Source organism: Corythoichthys intestinalis, chromosome 9 (assembly GCF_030265065.1).
Source record: "Corythoichthys intestinalis isolate RoL2023-P3 chromosome 9, ASM3026506v1, whole genome shotgun sequence".
NCBI lineage: Eukaryota > Metazoa > Chordata > Actinopteri > Syngnathiformes > Syngnathidae > Corythoichthys > Corythoichthys intestinalis.
Genome location: NC_080403.1, coordinates 15,277,407 through 15,304,044, shown reverse-complemented (window position 1 = coordinate 15,304,044; position 26,638 = coordinate 15,277,407). Strand labels below are relative to the sequence as shown.

Below are 26,638 nucleotides of genomic sequence, written 5' to 3'. Positions count from 1 at the left end.
TCATGTTTTCACTTTTATTTTTGGTGTGTCTTTAATTTCCCCCTCTATAGAGTGATCGTTTTCATTTCTATGAAATTATGTGGTATCATTTCGTTACTAGTACACCACCTACTTATTATCAAGAAAGATATTCAAGACCCCCCCCCAATTTGGATATGACGATGTTTTTTTGAAGTGTTCCTCGATTATTGTTATTTTTTATGCAAAAGTTTGGCAGTGAAAGCAACACACGAGCCTCAACGCCTTTGACCTCTTTTTTTATTAACTTCCTGCCACCTCTCCAATGCAAAAACAACAACAACTATTTACACTGGCTCGGAGCCCCCCCCCCCCCCCCCCAAAAAAAAAAAAAATTAGGGGAGGGCAATTTTATTTTTCAAATTATTTTTTTCTTTGATTGAAAATATTGGGATTTATTGATTTGGGGATTGATTGATTTAGACACAAATGTCTTACACATCATATGGCCCAAACACAAAAAGGATTGCTTCAACCAAAGAAAACTTTTCATTCATTCATTCATTTTCCATGCCGCTTATTCCTCACGAGGGTCGCGGACAAAGAAAACTTTTTAAATAAAAAAATTAGGTGTTCAAATGCAATTTTTTCAATCTCAAATATTTTTTTCGCATTCAAAAATGTTTTCTGTGATTGAATTTTTTTTTTGATTGATTTTTCTTTTTGAAATTATATATTTTTTTGAAACAACTTATTTTTTTTATTGAATAATAAATACAAAAACGTCCTAACCAAAATGTGGCCCAAACACATACCAATATTACTTCAATCAAAAAAGTTGCTTCAATCAAAAAAAAAAAAAAAAAAAAAAAAAATCAATCAAGGAAAAATAGCTTTCACTAGCATTTTTTTGAGTTTCAAATTTATTTTTGGATTCAAACATTTTTTTTTTTGATTGAAGCGACTTATTTTTGATCGAAAATATATATTTTGATTGAAGCAACTTTAAAATAAATAAATAAATAAATTAATAATAATAATAATGATAATAATGACACAAATCCAAGGACATAGGTTTGGTCTCAATAATGGTAGGGACGATACAACAGCATAAGCTGCATGTACACTTTTTGCTGGGGACAGGACATTAATAAGACCAAACAGATTGGGTGAACGGCGGTCAGGGCTACATTTCTCACCAATAAGAACCTAATTAATTGACAAGCTAAATGATTAATGCAAAAATAAATCTGTATTGACTTGTACTAACTTTCAAACTGCAAATTCTACTGTATAAAGTCTTAATCTGATCATTTTTCTTAAATCTAGTCGAATATTTTTTTTTCATTTTGTTTTGAGTTTTAAACGCTAGTTAACAGATAAATGCATCAGATTCTTCCACTTACTTTTAGTGTATATTAGTACCATTTGTTCTTATTAGGCCCATACATCTAAAAGTCGGTCATTTTTCACCTAAATCAAGAAAAAAATGGTGGTCAAGTTATCAGCTAATCAAACGTGCTTTTGAGGAAAAATAGCGGCTTCCTACCCAAGTTTTGCATTTCAGCAAGTTCACACAGTTTAATTTTATGCTAACTCTACTGCAGGTCGGAGTTTCAGTAGCGAAATTAGTGATGTGTTTCCCACCTACAGAACATTGACATCTTTTTAAATTACTTACAGTGGCTGCTGCTGGTCGAAAAAAAAACTAAAAGTTGGTGGGGACAATTTGAGCATTCTGTAAAGTTGGTAGTGTTTTGTCGCTACCGTCCCAATGCAAACCTACGCTCTTGCACAAATCTACCTCCATATGGCTCCACCTACGGGATACAATTTTTGACTGGGGTAAGTACATTGGCACGACACCGGCGGGCATACAATTCAATGGATGACGATCTTGGCGAAAAGTATTGCCTAAGCAGCCTGATTCAGAATTCCCCTCAAGAATGATGGGAAACAAAAAAACGCTCATTGTCAACTTATTATTATAAATATTCTTGTAAGTTAATTCTATTGCTGACACTGCGTTTCGGGGTCATCAAAATGTTGTGCCCCTCTACCTCAAAATTCAAACTCCGCCTATGATTATGGTACATTTGGGTGACAACATAGCGCACACTCCTACCACTATCCAGACCTTTGCCGAGTGCGCCCTCCTGTGCTGTATCGTAGTTTTGCAGCGTGCTTTTTGTGTGACGTAAGCCCTGCTTTTTACGACGGTGTGCTTAGCTTACACAATGACACTTTCCGTTACTTTAGCCTGCGAGTTGTAAACGCGGCGTGGGAAAGGGAGCTAATTCCGTAGGCTGTTCAAGTTTGGACCATCGTTTTAAGGTTTAGACTTATCGATCGTTGCCGCACACGGTGCTGAACTGAGGAAAAGCAAATTTCCCCTGAAAAAGGACGAGGCATACTTCTTTTGGTGAAACTGTTTCGATCTAGCGTAGGCCCAGCAGAGAGCTCCCCAAAAGTTTGTTGTGGTCACGTGACGGTAGACGAATGTGGCGATAAAAGTTCGTTTGGAGCGTTAAACTAGCTTTGGGTGTTATACAGTTGAAAGGTAATATACGCCGAGCCCGCTGCAATGCCTCAGCCGAAGTACCGCAAGATTGCTGTGATCGGTTACAGATCAGTAGGTGAGTAAGGCTGCTAAGCTCGTGTTCTGCTAGCTAGTTAGCTGGCTAGCAGGCTAAAGTCGTGGCTTTGTTTTCCTTGTGGGAGGCTGACCTCAGCAACATGCGCTCTGCGTTGACATAGTTTTATTACACATGTAGGGTCACCCTCACTAAAATAATGACTTTTGGCTGGATCCTCACGTCATGTTCAAACTCTGCGTGTGATTAAACTTCCTTGACATTCCAGTTAGGCTAGGTGAAGCATATTTTTTTTCCGATTCATATATCCCGAAAACAAAACAAACAAACAAACAAACAAACAAACAAAAAACAGGCCATTCATTTCATTTACCATCGGTGAAGGGACATTTGAAATATTGCCGTTCAAATTTATATATTATATTTTTATTATATGATGTCCTGGTTTTATGTTTGATTTATTTAACAACAACATCAACATCATGACATACAAAACTGCAATGCAAAGAAAGAAACACAAAAATAAAGGAGATACATTGTACATACTGTAATATTCCTGGCGGAATTGTTTCAAAATATTGTAACTTGTCATATTTATAAAAACAAAACGAGAACAAAAAAATACATATACGAAACACTAAGTCAATCAAAGAAAAATCATTGAGATATTGTAGTTTACAAATACTCTTCTTGTTTTTTCGTATGCTTAAGTGTATCTGTATAAGAATTAAATTCCAAAAGAAATAGCCAAAAATATGGTGTGGACCTTGAAACTCTCATCTTCTGCAAGTAAAATTTACCATGCAGCAACATCAGATTAACTACAAATAATATTTTAACATCAGACCTAAATCTTACAATTATCCCACTTTGCTCAATAGCAATTGTATGCTTAGTTTTTTCACCCAAAGAAATGCACCAAATCTCTCCAAAATGCAGTTGTCACAGGACAGAAGTAAAAAAGATGTGTAACTGTCTCTTGTTTAGACTTGCAGAAAGTGCATTTATCGTCAACTGCTGTAAACTTGGCAATCGTGCTATTGCAGGGATTCCTGGTTTTATGTTTAAAATGCACTTCTTGCTGAAATGGTTGTCATACCTTCGTGAAGTTATTGAGGATTTAAAACTTTGGTACATTATAGTAGGAAAAAAAAAACATTGTCAAGGCATTCCAGTGCAGCAGTAGTCTGAATTATAAAATATATATTTAATTTTGCTGTTGACTTAACATAGTTGTGGCAAAATTTATTATTTCTAATTGAAACTACGTGATGATCGTCCACTGAAATTCGTCTTTGAAATCGGCAAAGACAAACAGCTTCCTAGCAATTTACCCTTGCCTTTGAAACTGTAGAAACAAGTGCATAAAAGATTGTAACTAGTGGTTAACCAGACGCTTCATTTTATACACTGATTAACGGTAAAGACACATTTGTTCTGACACTTTCATAAATGCATACATAACTTTTGAATGGATCTATTTCATTAATCATCAGTTTCCCTGTGTTGTGTTGGTTTTCGTTGAAAAGGCATAATAAGAAAGGCATTTCTTTATACTTGTGCCAATGCATTCGGTACACATTTTTATATATGTGTGAAAAACACTGTTATTAAAGCACACCTTAAGTCAAATGTCCATTTCCCCCCTGCAGGAAAGTCCTCTCTCACAATTCAGTTTGTGGAAGGGCAGTTTGTTGACTCCTATGACCCCACAATTGAAAACAGTAAGTTTTACCATGCAGTCTAGAATTGGAGTAAAGTACACTGTAAGAATGTTTCATTATTAATTTGCCATGATTTATTTTAAATCTTATAGCTATCACAACCTTTTCTATGCAACAAAACATATTTAATAGAAGATCAAGTATATGATTGTATTGTGTTCAGGTCAAAATTGACCCATTTGGGAATGCAAAAATCAATGGTACCTTTTCCAAGCCCCAACTTAAAAGGCATCAACCTTGACCTAAAAACGATATACTGCAAAGCTTTAGTATTGTCAAGCTGAGTTAAATCTCAGCTTAAATTTGATTCACCAGCAAAAATATTGGCAGATTTCTGACAAAATACAAGAATTTCTTGCTTATAATAAGCTTTTGTGTGCATCCTATATCTCCCCCCAAATAAATTGTCATTTAAAGTGGAGGCCAAAATTTGAAAACATTTCAGTATATTTTAAATTAAAAACAAAAATAAATGAACATGTTGATTCTCTTTCTCAGCCTTCAATAAAATGGTCAGCGTCAATTGTCAAGACTTCAATCTTCAGCTGGTTGACACAGCTGGACAAGTGAGTTTTTTCAGAGCCTTATTGACATGTCTTGTAGCTCTGTGGCCTATACTACGAACCGAGTTCAACCTCCCCAGAAGTAATCCAGTTTACCAGCGGGTAACCGGAGTTGACAAAACCTGGTTGTCTAGTTTGTGATCAATCGGTGCTACGACGCTGATTATGAGGTTGATTAGTCGAACCTGTGTCAACCCAGTCAGAGTTACTGCGCGTTCACATAAAAGGGGGCGGAGAGCAGAGTCAAACACTACTTGTGACGATGGCACGGGCACCTTACTTCACAGAGGAGGAATGCGCGATGATTAAAATCCACCCTCACCGCGAAATCCAACACCGATTCGGCGAGTTGAGCGCGACGGGTCTGTTGACAGCGAATTTACAGATCGTGTGATTTGTGAATGCGTCAATATGCCAGTTTACTTATGTCCATGAGAAGAAATAAAGCCTGCTGTCAGGACAATAAAAGAAGATTTGGTACGTTAACAGTAAGAAATAATTTATCGCGCATCACCACATGAAGCAGGATGATTGTATGTTTAGTCTCCTTGACTGTATGAATACGTATGTTCTTTTTTTTTAGTTTGGGCCTAAAAAATCCAGCTCGACCCAACCCGAGTCCGATCAATCAACTTGATTTGCAGGCCCAAGCCCTACCCCCCCTCCCAAAATTTTATGTTATATTTGTGAGGACTCAGGAGAAGAAGAAAATGCGGGGATGCCATGCGTTGTTGCGTAAATTAAAGCCCGTCTTTTGTAACGAATTTTCGCTGACAAACAAGACTGTAAGATGCATATTCAATAAACATTTATATCTTTTATATTTGTGCGTCTGTCCTATCAGTGGATTTGACAATTTAATCTCTTCGAGTTGGCAGAAAAAAACGCAAGTTTTCTCAATGTTTAAATAGTCTACATATTTCTATGATTATTATAAATACATTTACACAACGAAATAACGCTGGAAAGTCCGTTAAATATATTTCTTGTATGAGAGCAAAGCTCCGCATTCGTTTACATTCAGCGATTTCAACAATCAATTTGAAGCGTTTCCATACCCCACTCCGAATCGCACGGCATACAGTGTTCTTACGCAGATATTCAGCATCACCGATGGACTCATGGAATACATATATTGTTCCTGGCAAAAGAGCGCACGTTGTGAGGGCCTGACTCGGCGGGTTACATTAGTGACGTCCGCCTCGATCAGTTGGCACAGGTAAAGAATTTCCTCACTTGAAAATATGTCTTTCATGGAGAACATCTTCCGGGTACGCCAGCGAATTTTGGCGGTCCCGAAATACCCGTGCCCTCCGGAGAGAACCCCTCACAATCCGCGCGCCAATGTCGTATGGGTCGTCCAAGTACGCTGTCATTGTCAGGAGGACACGTCCGCAGAGGGGTGCTGTTTAAATAGAGCGTGGTTAATTGGAATCCTGATGTTAAGCAAGATCTAACTCTGACACGACCAGGTTTGGCGTGTGGCGTGTGTTGCCATGGCAACACTTCTCGGTTCCAACATATCCACCTTTCGTAGTCTCGCATAGCCGCGAACTTACGTCGCACGTGATAAAGTTACTCTCGAAGTTATCCCGCTAAGCCAGAAAACCGGCTTCGTAGTATAGGCCACTGGACTGCAAGAAAAATAAGTTTACATGATCTTGAATAATAAGTGGTATCCTATTATTTGCAGGATGAATACTCAATTTTTCCACAGTCCCACTCAATGGACATCCACGGCTATGTCCTTGTTTATTCAGTGACATCCATGAAAAGGTAAGTTGTAAAAGAGTTATCTAACCATTACCAAAAAATTATAATAAAGCATTTTATTAGAATGTGTTCGTTTCTTAACAAAAATTAAAATAACATTTATTTGAAGGAGGCTTTGTTTCTTAGGTCTGTATATGATAAATGAGCTTTGTGAATTTTCTTCTTAGTTTCGAGGTCGTTCAGGTTCTACACGACAAGCTGCTAGATATGGTTGGAAAGATTCAGTAAGTTCTCTTAAATCTTTTTAAGTTGTTATAAAATTAACACCAATGATATTCATGTGCCACTGTGAATGTTTTCTCTAATAGAGTTCCAACTGTTCTTGTTGGGAACAAAAAAGATCTCCACATGGAAAGGTAAACATGGCACTTGAACTTTGTTTTTAAACTTTTCCGCTAACTGTCAAATTATCTAGGAGTATTTGATGCGTCCTCAACTGGCGGACCCTGATTCTTTCAACTAACTTATTATATTTTGTTATTATGTCATTCATCCGATGTAACTTTTGGAACATAACAGTAGCCATTTTTGGACTCGGGCAATCAAATGACTTCATTTTGACCAGCTTTGATCAGTAATTGGCAGCAGTCTGCTGTTCAATTGTGTGTCGTTGTACTTTCATAACCGGTGTTGTCACAACCTATCTCAGGGTCATAAAACCTGAGGAAGGAAAGAAGCTTGCTGATTCCTGGGGCGCTGCTTTCATGGAGTCCTCAGCCAAGGAGAATGAGGTAACACCAAATGTATTTTTTTGCAAGTCTCATTGCTGTTGTCTGAATCCTATCTGACACTCTGTTGGCTTCTTCCTGCGCGAAAGACCGCTGTGGAGGTTTTCAAGAGAATCATATTGGAGATGGAGAAAGCTGACGGGAATGCCCCGCCGGAGGAGAAGAAGTGTGCCATGATGTAAGAGTACTGTGGACATGGTAAAAATCACGTACTTGCTGAAGACAGGAGGCACAGCTCCACCAGCATACCAACGACGACCTCAACAAAAGCCGGCACTGCTTCCATCTTCAGTTCACACTAACCTATTCCACCAGAAGAAGCTCAGGCAAAGAAGCACATTCATTGGACATTTGCTCTAGGTTATTGGATTCATGCAGGGGTATAATTTTAGCCCAAAAAACACAGATACTTATGAACTGTTCCCAAAATTCTCTTGATTATCTAATGGTAATTATTCATGAATGCCTGATGTTGCTACAACATTGGTTTGTGTAATTTTTGAGTGGTTGCTAAACAGTGGTGGTGGCTTGACAGTTATGGACTTCCTGTTCACAACGCTCTAAGTATGGGGGTTGATTATGTCAGTGGTGGACTGCTTTGGACCCTCTGTTATGAGCCTTCACAAAGGATTTTTTTCCACACTTCTTTCCATTGTAATTTTACCAGATTCCTTGCAAACTATTTATACACTATAGCCACTCAACTGTTTTTCTGCTGAGCAGATTATGTCACTTTCCTCATTTCTACTTTTCTATTACCAGTAACATCTGTCAGGGGAAAAAATACAATTTTTCCACTTATTGCTTTTACTCGATTATGAATAGAGTAGGTTTTGCTGTTTTTTGTTGTTTTGCTTATGAGTGATGCAGCCTTTATGCTCCCCATCAGTTTAGAGTAGTGCATAACAGTAATTTATGAAGTCATTTTAATGTAAAATACAATGAAATGAATGGCCTGAGTTACATTTGTTGGTTATGAACGTGTCATGATTTTAAGATTCATTGAGTCGTGATATACACATATGATTAAATTTAATCTCTGGCTATAACAATCATTGTCAGACACTTGAGATGCAATGTTTGCATTTAGTTTTTCGTGGCCTGTTGCCTTAAGAGACACCTGTCTGTGGACTATAATCACATTACATATGTTTTCCCTCATGTAATTTTTTAAAATATCAAGTGCTTGCTTCGTAAGTAGTTTCTACAATGGCCGGAGGCTGGTGAGGCTGTGTCTTGTGCCTTACACATTTTTGAAACTCACATCTGGTTCCTTTCATGACCAAAGGTGCTCTTACAGGGTTTCTACTTCTGTCTGATAACTTGATCTAATGGGTGTTGATAGTGGTGGTGCTGGTGTGCACAACACGGACGCTTAAATGCCGATGTCGGCCTGCGTTCATTCAGAATCTTGCTGTAAACAGTTTGTATATAAAATCTGTTACTCAGTTGATGTGGTTGTGTGTTTTTGTCCCACATTTTTATTGATGTCGCCAAATTGAAAAATACCCATTTTTAAGTGCATTCCTCTGATGCTTTTAGAGAAAAAGGCAACTGATTTAATATGCAATGGAACTGCCACAGTCATCACACAATTTGTTCTGTTCTTCATTCAAGTTGTTATAATAAAGGATTTAGAATTGAAAATGATCCTAAAAACAAAGGTAAATATTCTTACACAATAGGTCTGGGACGGGGGTCAGCAACCCGCGGCTCTAGAACTGCATGCGGTTGTGTAGCCCTGCCCTAGAGGCTCCATGGAGTGTTGTTGAAAATGGGGGAGGTAAATGTATTTTTAGTTTTAATATGGTTTATAGGAGGACAAACATGACACATTCATCTAATTCGTTAATATTGTGATAAAGTTAAACTGCAGGGAAAATACATTTACCGTATTTTCAGCGCAATAAGGTGCATCGGAGTGTAAGGCACACCTTCAATAAATGACCCATTATAAAGCCTTTTTATGTATAGGACACACTTCATTATAAGGCGCAGTAGTCGTAGTTGTAGTGCTTGGCGTTTCGTTATGCATCCACAAGATGTAGCTGAGCTAAATGGAATGTCATGCCATGATTAACCTATATTGATCCATATATATAAGACTATGAGACACATTGGCTTATTAGGCGCACTGTCAGCGTTAAAAAAAAATGGAGGCTTTCAGGTGCGCCTTATAGTGTGGAAATTATGGTAATCATGAAGGCTCACTATGTATTTGTAACCAACTTAGTCATTGTGATACTAGGCTAATATAGATCATACAGAATGTGTTTCCTTCATTATAAGGCTTGTATAAGGCTTGCAATTTTTTTGGGCTCTGGTGATATTTGTTTTTTTGCTCCAGTATGGCTCTTTCAACATTTTGGTCTGCTGACCCCTGGTCTAGGGTGAGAGTTTTGGCATATAAACCACATGAAAAAAGTCTTGTAACATCTCTGTGCCACGTGACTGGCTGGCAGCCAGTTCCTTGCATCCTATCCGGTGTTAGCTGGATAGGCTCCAGCATCCTCGCAAGCTTTGTGAGGATAAGCGGTTCATAAGATGAATAAAAAAAGTAACCCCAACCCTTGCCTTAAAACCAATAACTTGAGCGATCAACTCGCCAGGGATGTCCCCTGTCACCTATGCTGTTATACTTGCAATAGAGCCGTTAGCGATAGCAAAACACAGAACGATATCGCACAAAATATCATTATATGCTGTTGATGTGATTCTTTTCCTAACGAATCTATGCAAAAGTATTAGGTATACTGACGTATTTGGACAGTTTTCTGGTTACAGTATCAACTACACAAAATCATCTATATTAATTTTTGAATAATGACGAATGATCAAACCCAACCATAAGAAGTCCATTTATACCTCTATACATCCCATATGAACGAGGAGGACAACGCTCAGTTACATTCAATGGCATTTTACTTTGCAGATGAGACACACACATCTTGGTTGTCTATAGAGCAGACATCGGCACCATGCCTACCTTTAAGACTATTTGTACTCTGCTGACCTCAAAGTTTTAAAAAGTAAAACAAGAAATCCATTTGTCAAAAATTGCATTAACACTTGGCATAAGACACATCAACACATTAAGGATGTCCTCTGTGGGGTAATTCTAATTTTGTACTATGAAGGGATGATGGTGGTTTCAAAATATGGGCAGAGAAGGGAGTTGGAAAAGTTTCTGATCTATATTTTAATAATATTTAACTTACATTTGAAGAGCTTTCTGACAGATTTCATATCCCTAAAAAACACTATTTTTCATTTTTCCAGAAATATGTACAGGTAAATCCTTTTATTATTTCAAAATACAAACAGGTTGAATCAGAACCACCACTGTCTATTTTAGAAAAACTCTCTCACATCATGAGAAGGGCTTACTCTCTTTATACTATTTGATCTTGGGGAGGCAATAACAGAAGAATGGAACAGGGCATGTCTAAAAGCACAAAAGCAAACTATTAACACAAGGATGAGGTTATTGCAATGCAAATGGTTGATGAGAGTATACATCACACCTGTACAGTTAAACAGCTGGTCCCCCAATATTTCAGACACCGGCATTAAATGTATAGAAGGACGAGGTATTCTTTTACATTGTGTTTGGGACTGCCCTAAATTACAGCGGTATTGGACAGAAGTGGGGCGTATTATGTCGTATATTGTTGGGACTGACGTACCGTACAATGCAAAATTGTTTATCCTGGGCATTTACCCAAGAGACTTTGTGATCTGCAAAAAAAAAAAAAAAAAATCAGACTTTGATTTTGGACTACAACAGGCCAGGAGGCCCATTGCACTATTCTGGAGGAAAATGGACACTCCTCCAATAAATCACTGGATAAAGGAAATGAAGAATTCTGGTATGCTGGAAAAACTAATTTATGTGGTGAGAGGGAAGGCAGAGGATTTTGAGCAAATATGGAAACCTTTATTGGACTTTATTGACATGTGGGGTGTACAACCACCTGTGGTATCCTAATTTGTGAAATTATTTGACCTGTGGACTGTTTTGTTTTGTTTTTTTTTGTTTTGTGTTGTCAAGTTGTTATAAAGTGTGTATTTATCCAAAAAATAGTCACTTTATCTAAAACGGGATTAATGCCTTTAAGTGTCAACTTTTAATCGGGGTCCACTTTAGTGACCCATGTCCCTGAAAAGGTTAATATCTAAACTCTAAATCCTGTATGTCTGTTATTCTCATAAACTAAAAAAAAAAAACCAAATTTTGTTTGTATTTCAGTATTCCTTAATTAATTAATTAATTACATTTTAAATACTAATAAAATGTTGTAAAAAATTGCGGTAAAGCATATTTTATTTATCTATTTATTTATTTATTTATTTGTTTATTCAAACAATTACACACATACTACAACACAACAGATATAAAACTGCAATACAAGTATTTATTTATTTTTTAGTGCGTTGAGTGTACGAGTAGTACGGTAATGACTTGTGGCCACTACCAGCCAATCAGGATGCTCTCGTTAGACTCGCAGCGGAAGCGCCGGATTGTGCGAGCCTGTGGGCACTGGACACTGGTAGTTTGTCAAACGACCCGGCCGGTTGTGGAGGGGACGTGACACCGCGAATGGAATATGGAGTGTGTAAGTCCAGCGACTAACTTGAATCTTTCCGTCTTCATATGATGAATACTTTTTCCGAATTCATCTTTTGTGTCGGTCTGGAACTTGCTAACAATAGCATTGATGCTAACCAACCAAGTGGAATGCATTGCGAAGTTGCTAGCCAGTATTGTGACGTCTAACATTTCTGTTGCTAAAATGAGAGCAATTATAGAACGTCTGTTTAGTTTTATCGGACAAAATAAGTCACACTCCTTGTAAGCATCCTGTTTTGACTTTGGCCAATGCTATCGAAATTAGCTTGGACTTCGAAACAGTACAAAAGTGCCGTTTAAAACAACTGTAATTTCCTCTGTCGATGATTATTGAGTCATTTAAACGGTGGTTTAGTTTTTCAAAACGGCGTCTATAGCAGTGTTTTCTGACCGGCGCGCATTTCATATTTGAACACACTGAAATCCAGGTGCTCAATTTACTCCCAAATTAAAATGGTCAGTGTAAAATTTGGATCTGACCAAAAAAGCTGTTATTAAGATGTGTAAATGGTCATGGATGGACACAACACAGGCTTGTTATCATTTTAACTCATTGTCTATCATTGACGGCGTTAGACGTCTAATCCATTTTGACTTGGAGAGTAATTCGCTGCCAGACCCTCCCAGGTAAAATGACAATGAATGATGAGCATTCACAGTTTGTCCTCCAAGTTTAAATTAATCGGGCATCTATCCTTGTCAATCTCAGGCAATAAGTTAATTAATTTTTTTTTACAGCGATAAGCGTCCATCGCTTTTGAACTTCGACGACAGGCAGTGAAAATTCATGTTTCAGTACCATTGGAGGCGATGACTGTCAGCCCTCCTATTTAAAAATGAAATGGACGTCTGTCACTGTCAATGGCAGCTAGTGAGGTTAGATATGTTGTATGACTGCCTTCTTCTTGAGTAACATTTCCATTCTGTAAACAAATACTGAACAGCGCAACTACTTGCAATTTGGGGATGGTGCATGAATTGTGTCATTGTGGCCAGTGTCTTAAGTACTAGAAAATGTGTGGAGACAATTGAGAAAAACTGTAAGCCAGACTGAATTTGTGTGGTGGGGAGAAGGAAGGGGTCTGCTCTGAACAGTTGCTTTAAACAAACAGAAAGAAAAAGTGAGTGATGAACTGCTCGTCCTACTCATAATGAAGGTCTTGTCACTCTGGTGGAATGTACTGTATAGGAATCATTACTCGTACTCTAACATACAAGCATTTATCAAAGACATATACTAGTACTTACTACTTACCCTTGCTACCACCAATCGATATTGTCAAGAAAGGAACAAAAGGTATGATAATCTTTGAGCATGTGTTTTGTGATAACACTCTCATTTTTAGTAATTAAAAGGTATGGTGATCTTTTCCTAAAGTCACAGAGCATGTATTTTGTTATAGCACACATTTTTAATTTATATTCCTAAAGTGTAGTTCAAGGCACCATGAGAAAAGCAATGCAACCATGAAAACAGACTGCCATTTAGAATGTTTAGGTTTTATCCAAAATAGGGGTGCACGTTATCCATTTTTTGAAACCGATATTGATAACTTCCTGCTCCTCAAAGCCGATATTGGTAACTGATAATAAATATATATTTTTAAAATGTATATTCACCTGAGTTTCTGAACACCTGAAGGTTAAAAAAACTAGTGGTAGATTCAACATAGATTTGCCTTTGACAGAACCAGATTTTTCATGATGACATGAACATTATTATAACAAACAAAACAAAGACAAGAGCAGTCCGGACTTCAAATAAAGTGCCAAAACTGCCAATATTTATTTTTCAATAGAGCTGTCCCGACTAGTCGACGTTGTCGACGTCATCGATGACGTAAATGCTTCGACGGGCAAAACATACCGTCGACGGGTAATGACGGGTTGAAAAAAAAATACATGCGGATAAAGTTTAGAATGGCAGGCGTTCGCGATACAAGCGGTTGTTACTGGCACCCCCAAGGGGGCCGCTGTTATTTCAATGTGACCGGTGTTGTCAGATTGAGCAAAGAGGAAGAAAGTGGGCGAGCGAGCAAGCGAGAGAGAGGGAGCGAGATCGGCGAGTTGGAAAAGTGCGCGGGTCGCGCCGAGTTCAGTGGCTTCATCCCCCACGTTTTTGTTTTGGTCAATAAAAGTATCCTTAAAGAGCCATCCGACGCCTCTCGGTGTTTTTATGCACGCCGCCGCCTTCCCGATGAGGAAATCGGATGAACCCAGACGAACCGACGACAACGAGCCAAGTATATCGCCGGTGAGGAGTTGAAAACACCGCCAATTTCCAAAAAGGGCAGAGATGGTTACACGTGAAAGCGGCATAAAGCCAAAAAAGCGGAGCAGAATAACCAGAGCCTGGAATTATTTCAAGGAAAATATGGAGGGTGCCACTGTGTGTACTCTTTGCTAAGCTGAGCTCGCATACCACGGTAGCACGTCGGCTATGAACGAACACTTGAAGCGCCGTCACCAAAGTATAATTTTCGAAGACAACAAGAAACAACAAGCTAGCGGATTGTAAGTCCATACAACTCTCTAACGATATTTTAAATGGAAGTTGCCTTTATGTGCGTCGTATCAACGCGCATTTTTATTTAATAAAATGATTAATATAATTATATATTTTTAAAAATTATTATTAAATTTATTAGGATCATGGAAGCTCCCACTTTGGGAAAATATATACATATATCCTGTATATACATAATATAAAAAATATATATGGAAACACCACTGGCCTGCTTATTGTCATCCATGACTGCACTAATGTTAGTTATATAATATTAAAATGTCTCACATATAGTAGTATACTATAAAATGAATACTATATACTTAATTTTTGTTATTGTGGGTATGTGTGCCTTTGATTCAAAATAATTGTGGTAATATTTCAGTGTGCCCTCTGTGTTATCTTCAAGTTAAAACAAACAAAAGTTGAACAGTTTTTTCCCCTCCCCAAAAAATGCGGAATGCACACCGGAAAGAGCATCTGAACTCACACAAAGTATTCTGAAAATGATTGTCCGGGACATTGCAATTCATTTTAACATTGAGAACAATATAGACAATGACATACCGCAAAAAGAGTAAGAATTGTTTTGACTCCTGTTAAAAAGGTGAAGTCACAGTGTTTCCGTTTACATTTTTTTTTTGCACCAGTTTATGCCAGCAACATTTGACCTCATTGTTTGTGATTTATTATTGATATTTATGTTTTTTATTTATACGTTGATAAGGAATTTAGGTGTTCCAAAATGTTTTTTTTTTTTTTATTAATAAGCTTTAACAAAAATTTCATTTTTAAATTTGTTAAAAAATTTTTTTTTATTAGATTAGTCGACTAAGCGTAAAAATAGTCGGCTGACTAATCGGTAGGAAATTAGTCGTTTGGGACAGCCCTATTTTTCAAATTAATATAATTTGAGTCAATCACAATCAATTACTCACTGGCATTGAAGAGGTTTTCCCTGAACGATGAGCACTGAACTAAAACATAAACCCATCAGGTATTGTGCTTTGTCATCAGATAAAAACATTTGGTGCTACAGGAGAGGAGACTGTTGTGGTCTTGGTCCATGAAACAACTTAACCTGTTAATTATAGGACAGCAAGCCAATCAATAACCAAAAGGCCTCTCAATAACTTACTAACTTATAACTAACACTGTAAAATGCAAACATTATATAGTAAGGTTCACCACTCATTCAACATTATCAAAAATATGGTAGAACAAAAACGATTAATGGCTTGCCTTGTAATAATCCATATAAACGCCAGTAAGTGAACCCATTTTCAATAAAGCATGAGGTTTCCTCTCTGCACAGTACGAAATCCTTGTCCAGCCACTAGCTGACAGGACTAACATTACACGTCCATGTGTCCGTGGTGAAACTTACGTGCCGTGCATGGTTGCCGAACGAAGTTCATACTTTGCCGGTAAACATTCGGCTTGGAATGATGAACCTGGGCTCCAAATGACGAAGTAGCCGCCTGAATCCTATGTCTTTGACAAGGGAAAACGGTTGGTTGTCCAGCACCATCATTTCTGTGATCATGTTTGTGATCGCTATTGCACTCTGTAATCTTTGTGAAACTTTTCAAAGGCCTCGTTAAATGGTACAACCACCATCGAACACCATCGAAGCGATTGTCATCTTTTAAGTGGCTTGTTAAGATGTGTTGTAACGCGACACTTTTTTCTTTACTCATGGAGCTTCGGCTTTGCATTTGTTACAAATTGCGAGAGAAGCGTTTTCCATTCACAACTTGAAAAAATCCCACACAACCGACGCCATGCTGCAGACTGCCGTCGTTTGAGCGTTTACGTCACAGAAGGGAGCGCTTGATTTATGGCACATCTCCCTCTTCCTTCACCACACACAGTCACATATACATTGAACTGGCAAAATAGGAGTGGAAACGAATGCACACATCCCGATCCACCGACACCGTGCCAAAAATATTATACTGTATATTATCGGGGCTATTAATAATGTTATTGTGTTTATTGGGATGACGTCATAATTCCTATTATCGGACCAATAATTATCATGTACCTATAATCCAAAGAGCATACCCCCAAACAGTTTGTGTGCATATTTAAGAGCTTGTTATAGATTATGGATGTCCAGATTGCATACTTTTGCACCTGAGTCCAAGCCATCAGATTTTGAGAATCTGTCGATACCGAGTGCCAATCCGTTACTGAAAAATGTCTCCCCCCCCCCCCCCCCCCAAACATGTTACGGTACTACTATACTGTTTACAGTGCTTCCGCTTTTTCCGGGAGTGTTGTATATATTAGTATAAAACGTATATATTTTTGTTTCTTTTGGCAATGCCATTGTATTTCTGGTTGATTTTGTTACTGTATATCTGATCTGTAATGTCTTAAATGTCTTGTTGTAGTTGATGTGTTCTGGGCAAGGATTCCAGTCATTCAACTGGCGAGAGACTCTCTGAGAATGTAGTTATGAACCTTATGGAAGTATTTATGGACAAGAGAAGAACTGTAACAAAGGACAATTCTTCACTTCACTGTCGCTTGCTTGCTTGTGTTACTCTAATGAGATCAAGACTATGATGACCTTAATGAGTGAATGGCCATCTTATTCTGAGGACTGAAAAGCACAAAAGACATTTGCCTCAAATAAGTCAGTCAGTATTGCTCATTCACCAAACAAAAGCCAGTGTTCACAGCTGAAGTGGGCTATTAGCTAAAAGCCTTTTGATCGAATAGCTCTCCTTTTGGCTTACTAGAAAGAAAAGCCAAATGGCTCAGAGAATGGAATCAAGCAGTTAGTTTTTGTTTTGCTTGCTTTCTGTATCCAATGTGAACCATATTATGAACTTAAAGGTATGTAATGGACCAATGGAATGTGTTTTTTGGCACATTGTTACAGTTCCCTTGCCACTGTAACTACAATCATAACTACAATTGGCTCTGTAAAACTAAAGCAACAAATAATTATTTATTTAAAAATTACAGTAAGATTGCCTTTTATTGTCATTGTTACAGGTTACAACAAAACTGAACCATGTCTAAAAGGAGATTGGGAATTGATGAGATGAATTAGAGCTACTTGTTAGGAAGCTGAAATACAATTCCCCTTAAATGAGTGTTTAACTGTTCATACAGAAATTATGCAATATGTAATTCGTTGACTGTCAGACAGGCTATACAGTTCTTTAGTAAGTACTAACAGGACTAAATTAAGACATTTGGATAACAAGCACAACATACTAAAGGCTGGGACAAAGAACATGCATGCCCTCTACAGCGGTGTTTCCCCAACCCTTTTTGAGCTGAAGCACACTTTTTGCATTGAACAAAACCTCAAGGCAAACCATCAGTTTAAAATCTTAAAGTTTAAAATGCTGTAGCCTATAATAACAATGTACTGTAAAGTCCATCTCAAGGTTTTATCAAAAGGAATCGAATAAACACAGAAAAGTATTTCAATATCCAATTATTTTTACCCACTCATCGTGAAATCTAGGCATGTTTGGATAAAGGAATAAAAGACAAACAAACATGAAGCTCTTTCTCAACAACAATCTGTCTGTTCAGTCAGCTCAAAAGTTGGAAGTCCACAGACCCCGAACAACTTCCATTTCACGTAACGTAAAATAAGTCATATAATGACTTCAAACTCGTAATTACAGTGGGGCAAATAAGTATTTAGTCAACCACTAATTGTGCAAGTTCTCCCACTTGAAAATATTAGAGAGGCCTGTAATTGTCAACATGGGAAAACCTCAACCATGAGAGACAGAATGTGGAAAAAACCCCAGAAAATCACATTGTTTGATTTTTATATAATTTATTTGCAAATCATGGTGGAAAATAAGTATTTGGTCAATACCAAAAGTTCATCTCGGAACCTTAAAATGTATAACTTGTGGGCAAATAATTTCCCACGGCAAGCCAGGTCAAATATCTTGTGAAACTCTGCAGGCTAACTGGCGACTACAGCAACAATAGACCCCAATCACGTGACGTCACAACTCCGCCCCCCTGACTGGTGCCACCATATTGTCCGCCAGCTCATCATGTTTACATATTACCGCTATGTACATTCCTCCTATTACTGCGTGTTTTTCTGCTTGTCTAAGGAATCACCGCCTAGTAAACGAACCCAAAAATCTTCCTGACAATCATTAACGTTGATTAATCAAAATGGTGAAGGCATGTGTGGGGTTGGTTGCCGTAAGAGAAGATAAACGGTCATTTTAGTAGTTGCTGTGTGCCCTTTGTTAAAAGGGCAAATCTCTAAAGCAGCACGGTTTGTTTATCTCGGTCCATGATGCGTTTGTGTCGACAGCCGTTATACAGCGGCGAAAACATCAATATGATGCCAACACTATCGCAGACATCATCAGACAGCTGTTGTGCCGAAAAATAGCCGCCCTGCGTGAAATGTCCCCCTTGACGGGAGCGCCCACACGGAAACGACTTTCTTTTACCGTGAATATGTATTATTTTATTCTGCTTGAACTAATAAATGTCCTGTGTGATTGTCATTGGGATATGGTCGTGAAAACCAGTAGACTAATACATTTCTGTTCAAAGATGGTTATGTGGCCCAGTCCACGATTTGTTACTAAGATGCAGTACTAATATTTTGTGTAATTTAATTATTTAAAACTGATCTTACAGTCGTAAATCCATTACTGTAATGTGTCCATGAAAACATTTGATGTTTTCACGTCAATAAAGCGTTATAAATAAGCGCTTCCGTCAGGGGGGACATTTCACGCTGGGCAGCTATTTTTTGGCACACACCGGCCCGTTGTCGATCAAGTTTCATTTTACAATCGTGACAACGGTGACGCTCAGCTGACCAAATGTCTGTTTATATTCGGGTCGGTGCCGATTTTGGGTATCCGACTCCTCATCGTGACATAAACTGGAGTATACAGTCATTGGAAATTTTGTGGTCTCAGGACGAGCTCTGACGCACGGGACGGGACCGGACGGGAGGAAACATCAGTTTGGGCATCAAATATGGATCTGGCGACTGGATCGACCGAAGCTTTTCCAAATAACGGCTTTTATGTAACTCATCCAATGAGTTTACAGCGTCTGAAAGCACATGGGGCTTCCATAATTTGCAAGTGAATCCACCTTTAGAAACTACGACCATTGACAATACGGACAGACAATGACGGACAATATGGCGGCACAATACAGCGATCACGTGATTGTGTGACGCTGGTGATTGGGGTCTATAAGTCCGCAATTACTTAATCAGCCCCAATACAAAAAAACAAAAATAAAATCGGGCTCTGGGGATCGTTTGATACCGGCCTATGCTATATGACTACCAAGTTTCAAGACGATCGGTTCAGGAATTATGGAGGAGTAGGACTTCAAAGTTAAGTGTCCACAAGAAGAAGAAGAAGAACTACCTGAGTGGTGACTTGAGAGGGGGCCTTCAGCCTGTAAAAAGTGACTTCATGAGATGAGATATTTTCAGCGCGCTGTTCAAAATATGCTTGTGTCTTTTTCTTTTAGATTCCAGCAACTGTTGAGGAGCTTGAGAGCAAAAAGGATCCACTTATCGAGGGTAAGTTACATAATGATGACATTCAAAACGCTTACTTATCTTTCCCTCTTCCTTTCAGACCCTGAGCACAACGTGTACACCAGGTTCATGAAGTCCCATCGCTGTTACGACCTCGTACCCACCAGCTCCAAATTAGTTGTTTTTGACACGTCCCTCCAGGTCAGATACCTTCTCAGTCAAGTCTTTCCATATTTTAGAAATGTGCTGTCATTTCTCATCCATGGGGTATTTTGACAAAAGCATGTCTCAGAGATTGAAAATGAACTCGTTTGAAATTAGGGGGGGAAAAATGCATTCTTTGTATTCTTTAATTGCACAGGTCAAGAAGGCATTTTTTGCACTTGTTTCCAATGGGGTGAGGGCAGCTCCCTTATGGGACAGTAACAAGCAGTGCTTTGTTGGTAAGATAATTTACTGTTATTTACTACTTAATTTCTTTAAAAAAAATTAAAAAATAACCCTCCTAAAAATGACTTAATGCTCTTAACAGGCATGCTAACCATCACAGACTTTATAAACATCCTTCATCGCTACTATAAATCTCCCCTGGTAAGCTCAAGGATATTAGGTGTGGAGTTGAAGTGAAATGACAATGTTCAATCACTGAATTTTATTGTTGTCAATTTATTTTTTCAGGTCCAGATATATGAGTTGGAAGAGCATAAAATCGAAACATGGCGAGGTTTGCATTTTCGTTGACTTTTTAATCTATTTCTTGCAATTTTGTTCTACTCTCAATATGTTAATTGTCATGTGTTTTGCTTTTTACCAGAGCTGTATCTTCAAGACTCTTTCAAGCCTTTGGTTAGCATATCACCCAATGCTAGGTTGGTTTTTTAATCTTTGGTTGCATCCACCCTCTTAAATACATTTAACGGTGAATTCTGAGATTTATTTCTAAATAAATTACACGTTTGAAATAGGGATGTCCCGATCACAAATTTTTGCATGTAAGTCCGAGTCACCTGATTTTGAGGCTCTGGCGATAAGGGTTGGGCATTGTTTGAAATTGAACGATTCCGGTTCAGATTCCATGTTTCGATACCGGTTCTGAACGATTCTCTATTCCGATTCTCTTAACTCTTTCACTCCCAGCCATTTTCACCAGAGCAAGGCCCTTCGCTCCCGGCCGTTTTTTCTGGATTTTGACTGATTTTGCAAGGCCCACAGAAAATTCTGTTCTATTGCTATATAAACTTTGAACCCACCAAAAGAAAGATTGGACTCTCTTCTTTCAGCAGAAAAAAAAGTAAGTTCGTATCTTTTTCCATTCTTTAGAAATCAGCATTAGAAAATAGCTTAGTTTGAGCAATTTTCCAATTTCTGATGAAAAAACGGAGAAAATGAGCTTTTTGTAAACGCATACATTTCAAACATAACTTTGACTTTAACAAAGCTATTTTCTGCATTAGTTACATCCCAAACATCTGAATAATGTTTTCCTTTTACAAAATACTATGAACAACCAGACAAATAGAGCTTTAGATAGAATAGTAACAATTTATTCACACACAACGACTGAGAGATGACGGTTTGTCGCCGAGATGACGCCGTTGTCGCCACGTCAGCTGTGTAAACTTTTCCCTCATCGTTGTCTGTCTCACAAAGATGGATTATTTTTGCATTTCTGCGGGGTCTGCTAGGCGAGCCGCTCCACGGGGGGTTTCACTCGTTTTGCACAATCGTCCAGCGCCTGGTGTCCCAGGCGTCCTCTCGTTGTTTTGTCCGGTCGGAGCGCCGCCTGGGCTCAATCCGCCAGCGCTTTGACAATGCTGGCCGGCCGTTCACTGCTGTTGAATCGGCTTGTCTAGTCTTCCAAAATGCGCTACTGCCCTCCAGTGGCCAGTTTTATTGCTTTAAAATTGGTTTGGAGCGTTTTTCTTTGTTTCTCAGATACAGCGGAAGCTATATATGCTTCTTATAAAAAAAAAAAAAAAACACAAAAGACGTATAAATACGGTTGTGGGACAGTTGAGCATTTAAAAATAAAACGTATTTATACGGTTCCGGGAGCTAATGAGTTAAGAGGCAAAGTAAAAATAAAAAATACGAAAAAATAAAGCAGGGTAAAAAAAAATTACAGTTTAAAAATGCATTAGTTTATATTAATGTGTTCTGGATGATTTTTAAATTATATTAATTTAAAATTATTATTATTTTTTAAAATATTTGTATTATTATTATTGTATTTATTTTTATTGTATTATTATTATTAATACAATTAATATGAAATTTATGAATTATATGTGCTACTCACAAGGCTATTTCTAACTTGAATAAAAATATCAGTCTTTGAACTTGTCTTTGAACTTTGTCCACAGGAGTGCACTTTCACAAATATGTTTACTTTTCAAAAGCCCACAGAGAAAACATTGACACATATTATTTTGCCATACATGCACCTTAGCTGGGAGCTACGACGAAGCATTAGTATAAATTATTCTATTGATTATAATTTGAAGATCTTTTAATGCTTTTGATTTTAACAGAGGCGTCTACTGCTTTAAGATGGCTGCTGTTTACTAACGCCAGCGAGTCTGTCATTTCGCATCTAGTTCTGTATACAGTGGGGCAAATAAGTATTTAGTCAACCACCAATTGTGCAAGTTCTCCTACATGAAAAGATTAGAGAGGCCTGTAATTGTCAACATGGGTAAACCTCAACCATGAGAGAGAGAATGTAGAAGAAGAAAAAAAACAGAAAATCACATTGTTTGATTTTTTTAAAAGAATTTATTTCCAAATTAGAGTGGAAATAAGTATTTGGTCACCTACAAACAAGCAACATTTCTGGCTGTCAAAGAGCTGGCTGTCAACTTCTTCTAACGAGGTCTAACAAGATCTAACGAGGCTCCACTCGTTACCTGTATTAATGGCACCTGTTTTAACATATTATCGGTAAAAAAGACACCTGTCCACAACTTCAGTCAGTCACACTCCAAATTCCACTATGGCCAAGACCAAAGAGCTGTCGAAGAACACCAGAAACAAAATTGTAGACCTGCACCAGGCTGGGAAGACTGAATCTGCAATAGGTAAAACGCTTGGTGGAAAGAAATCAACTGTGGGAGCAATTATTAGAAAATGGAAGTCATACAAGACCACTGATAATCTCCCTTGATCTGGGGCTTCATGCAAGATCTCACCCTGTGGCGTCAAAATGATAACAAGAACGGTGAGCAAAAATCCCAGAACCACACAGGGGGACCTAGTGAATGACCTACAGAGGGCTGGGACCACAGTAACAAAGGCTTCTATTAGTAACGCAATACGCCGCCAGGGACTCAAATCCTGCACTGCCAGACGTGTCCCCCTGCTGAAGAAAGTACATGTCCAGGCCCGTCTGCGGTTCGCTAGAGAGTATTTGGATGATCCAGAAGAGGACTGGGAGAATGTGTTATGGTCAGATGAAACCAAAATAGAACATTTTGGTAGAAACACAGGTTCTCGTGTTTGGAGGAGAAAGAATAATGAATTGCATCCGAAGAACACCATACCCACTGTGAAGCATGGGGGTGGAAACATCATGCTTTGGGGCTGTTTTTCTGCAAAGGGACCAGGACAACTGATCTGTGCAAAGGAAAGAATGAATGGGGCCATTTATCGAGAGATTTTGAGTGAAAATCTCCTTCCATCAGCAAGGGCATTGAAGATGAGATGTGGCTAGCTCTTTCAGCATGACAATGATCCCAAACACACAGCCAGGGCAACAAAGGAGTGGCTTCGTAAGAAGCATTTCAAGGTCCTGGAGTAGCCTAGCCACTCTCCAGATCTCAACCCCATAGAAATTCTGTGGAGGGAGTTGAAAGTCCGTGTTGCCCAACGACAGCCCCAAAACATCACTGCTCTAGAGGAGATCTGCATGGAGCAATGGTCCAAAATACCAGCAACAGTGTGTGAAAAGCTTGTGAAGAGTTACAGAAAACGTTTGTCCTCCGTTATTGCCAACAAAGGGTACATAACAAAGTATTGAGATGAACTTTTGGTATTGACCAAATACTAATTTTCCACCATGATTTGCAAATAAATTCTTTAAAAATCAAACAGTGTGATTTTCAGTTTTTTTTTTCCACATTCTGTCTCTCATGGTTGAGGTTTACCCATGTTGACAATTACAGGCCTCTCTAATATTTTCAAGTGGGAGAACTTGCACAATTAGTGGTTGACTAAATTCTTATTTGTCCCACTGTACATGTGATATCAACAATGGCCCGACGTAATAATACGACTTATTCTCGTACTATTTTCCACCCATCCATGCATCATCTACTGCTTAATCTGGGGTCGGATCGTGGGAACAGCAGAACACAGACACAATATATCGTTTTACTTACCTTTCTGAGTGGTTAGAGGACCGGCACGGCACTCAGCTATGCTACTCGGCACTTTTATTCCAGCCGTGTTTAATCATACTGGTCGTGCAGCCACCTTTGCATGATATAGTAGTGTTGCAAATGTTGCACTGAGCTGACTGGTCTTTTTTTTTTTTTTGTAAAGTTGAGCCAAACCTTTGAGTGCCGCTGCATTGAAACATGTGATCAAAATTTAAAAATTCGGACGGTTCCGGGACCATCGGAGTTTTGGAACCGGGTCCCATCAGTGCTCGATACCCAACCCTACTGGTGATACAGAGTCCCGATTTGATAAATTGATAGTGTATTACAGTGATCCCTCGTTTTTCACGATTAATGGGGTCCACAACCTGCCGCGATAAATGAAGAACTGCAGGTAGCGCAAAAAAAAAAAAAAAAATTGGGGGCGGGGGGGGGGGGGGGTCTGTTCAATATATTTATTCAGATTTAGCAATTGGGAAAGAGATAAATATAAGACATGCTTTTTCACTTTTTTCCCCAGAGTAATAAAAAAACTTTCATGGATATATGTATTTTAATAAATGTTTTTTTAAGCAATTCAATGGTAATAATTACAGTATGATTAGTTTTAAACATTAGAAAAATGCTTGGTTTTATTAAATCCTTCATTGAGTGAGTCCACTCAATTCCGCTCAAGCTGCTCACTTACAGCAACTGTTTAACAAGTTAAACGATGATTGACTCATGTGGCGCTTTGAAGTTTGTGTCTCTGGCAAGATCAAACCCAAACATCTGTCAATCATCAATAACTTTAATAAGCAACTCCAGTGCATTGCCTGACCAACAAGTTAATTGGGAAAAAAAATCCACGATTAACTGAGGGTGCGAAGTTTCAAGCGCGTAGTAGCGAGGGATCACTGTATGGATGCACAATGTCGGATTGATGGCCAAAATTGGTACTGAAACTAGATCAAAATACAGGTTACGAATGAGTGAAATGAATGCGTATTCTTGTTTTTTTCTCTTGTTGTCTTGAATCCTTTGAGATTCATAACGTTTTTTGCTTGAGTGGGAGACATAATTCAGACCGACTGTAAAAGTTTGCGCAGTCTTAATTTATGGGGTGTACAGAGCTGTGACAACCTGGATGAAGACTGGAAAGTGGTCTTGTGATTGGCTGAGGATGAACACAGAAGCAAAACAAACAAATTTATGACACGTAAATAGTCTTTTAAAATGGAAAAATCTCCGCTTAAACTTCGAGATCTGTTTTAAAACTATTTCCAAAAAACATGTTTCTTTAATGTTTATTGAAATATTATGGCCATTTCATGAATAAGTGAAGTGCGAACCCTACATTGTGCACCTTCAAGGGGGGGGGGGGGGGCACATCTATTTTTTTTTTAACCCCCAAAGCTTTCCCAATATTATAGCCATAGCCATATTAAAGGGTTATTAGTATAGCAGTGGTTTCAACTAAACGTCAGTTGTGCAGCACAAAATAGAGTTGCGAGCAAATTACATTCCAATATTTTGTTTTACATAAAGCTGGCCTTCCAGTGTAGGAAATTGAGCTTTCTTGGTTATGATTTTCTTGTATTTTTCATTGTCGCCTGACAATTTTATTTTTTGCAATATCCTTATACTGTACCTTTGGATTATTTTCTTGCTTATAGCCCTTAACTCATTCACTGCTACTGACAGATTTTTTTATTGTCGCCTGACACTTTTATTTTTTGCACTATCCTTATACCTTTGGATTATTTTCTTGCTTATAGCCCTTAACTCATTCACTGCTAATGACAGATATAGACATCAAATCCATTCCAACCGGGAAGGATGGCCTAGAGTGATCATGTTCCACTGCAATAGACGGCGATATTTTGACTTCTTCGATCTTTTGTTTGAAACATGCGACATTAGGAAAAGATGCCACAGCGTGATCATTCACTGCTATCTCCCACTCAAAATAGATTAAGCGTTTATTATCGTTGATGGCAGACACTAAATTAATCTTTCCAATTTAGGAGTTTGACTTCAAATCTGGTGAGTTCCATACATATTTCTTCCTCTCTGCTGTTTCAGCTTGTATGACGCAGTATCGTCGCTTCTCAAGAACAAGATCCACCGACTGCCAGTGATCGACCCCTTGACGGGAAACACTCTCTACATTCTCACGCACAAGCGGATCCTCAAGTTCTTGAAGCTCTTTGTAAGTCCCTTTTGACCTCTTTCTGCCTTACTAAATACAGATTACACCCTCCAAAGTGTAATGCCCTGAAAGTTGTG

The 26,638-nt window shown here is 38.4% G+C and overlaps 2 protein-coding genes across 2 annotated transcripts in view; both read left to right on the top strand.

The window, feature by feature from the left end:
• Positions 1-2,187: 2,187 nt before the first annotated feature.
• On the top strand, positions 2,188-8,927 carry rhebl1 (Ras homolog, mTORC1 binding like 1). Its single transcript, XM_057844871.1, has 8 exons — positions 2,188-2,594; positions 4,205-4,276; positions 4,775-4,842; positions 6,533-6,615; positions 6,780-6,836; positions 6,921-6,968; positions 7,262-7,343; positions 7,430-8,927. Exons 1-8 carry the CDS (start codon positions 2,543-2,545, stop codon positions 7,520-7,522), a joined length of 555 nt encoding a protein of 184 aa, XP_057700854.1. The 5' UTR covers positions 2,188-2,542; the 3' UTR covers positions 7,523-8,927.
• A 2,893-nt stretch (positions 8,928-11,820) lies between these two features.
• Positions 11,821-26,638, top strand: part of prkag1 (protein kinase, AMP-activated, gamma 1 non-catalytic subunit) — a 27,185-nt gene continuing 12,367 nt past the window's right edge. Inside the window, exons 1-8 of the mRNA XM_057845336.1 lie at positions 11,821-11,956; positions 19,985-20,036; positions 20,095-20,195; positions 20,356-20,437; positions 20,527-20,585; positions 20,673-20,718; positions 20,809-20,863; positions 26,435-26,561. Of these exons, the coding sequence (XP_057701319.1) occupies positions 11,948-11,956; positions 19,985-20,036; positions 20,095-20,195; positions 20,356-20,437; positions 20,527-20,585; positions 20,673-20,718; positions 20,809-20,863; positions 26,435-26,561 (531 nt within the window). The 5' untranslated portion in view covers positions 11,821-11,947. The remainder of the gene's footprint in view (positions 11,957-19,984; positions 20,037-20,094; positions 20,196-20,355; positions 20,438-20,526; positions 20,586-20,672; positions 20,719-20,808; positions 20,864-26,434; positions 26,562-26,638) is intronic.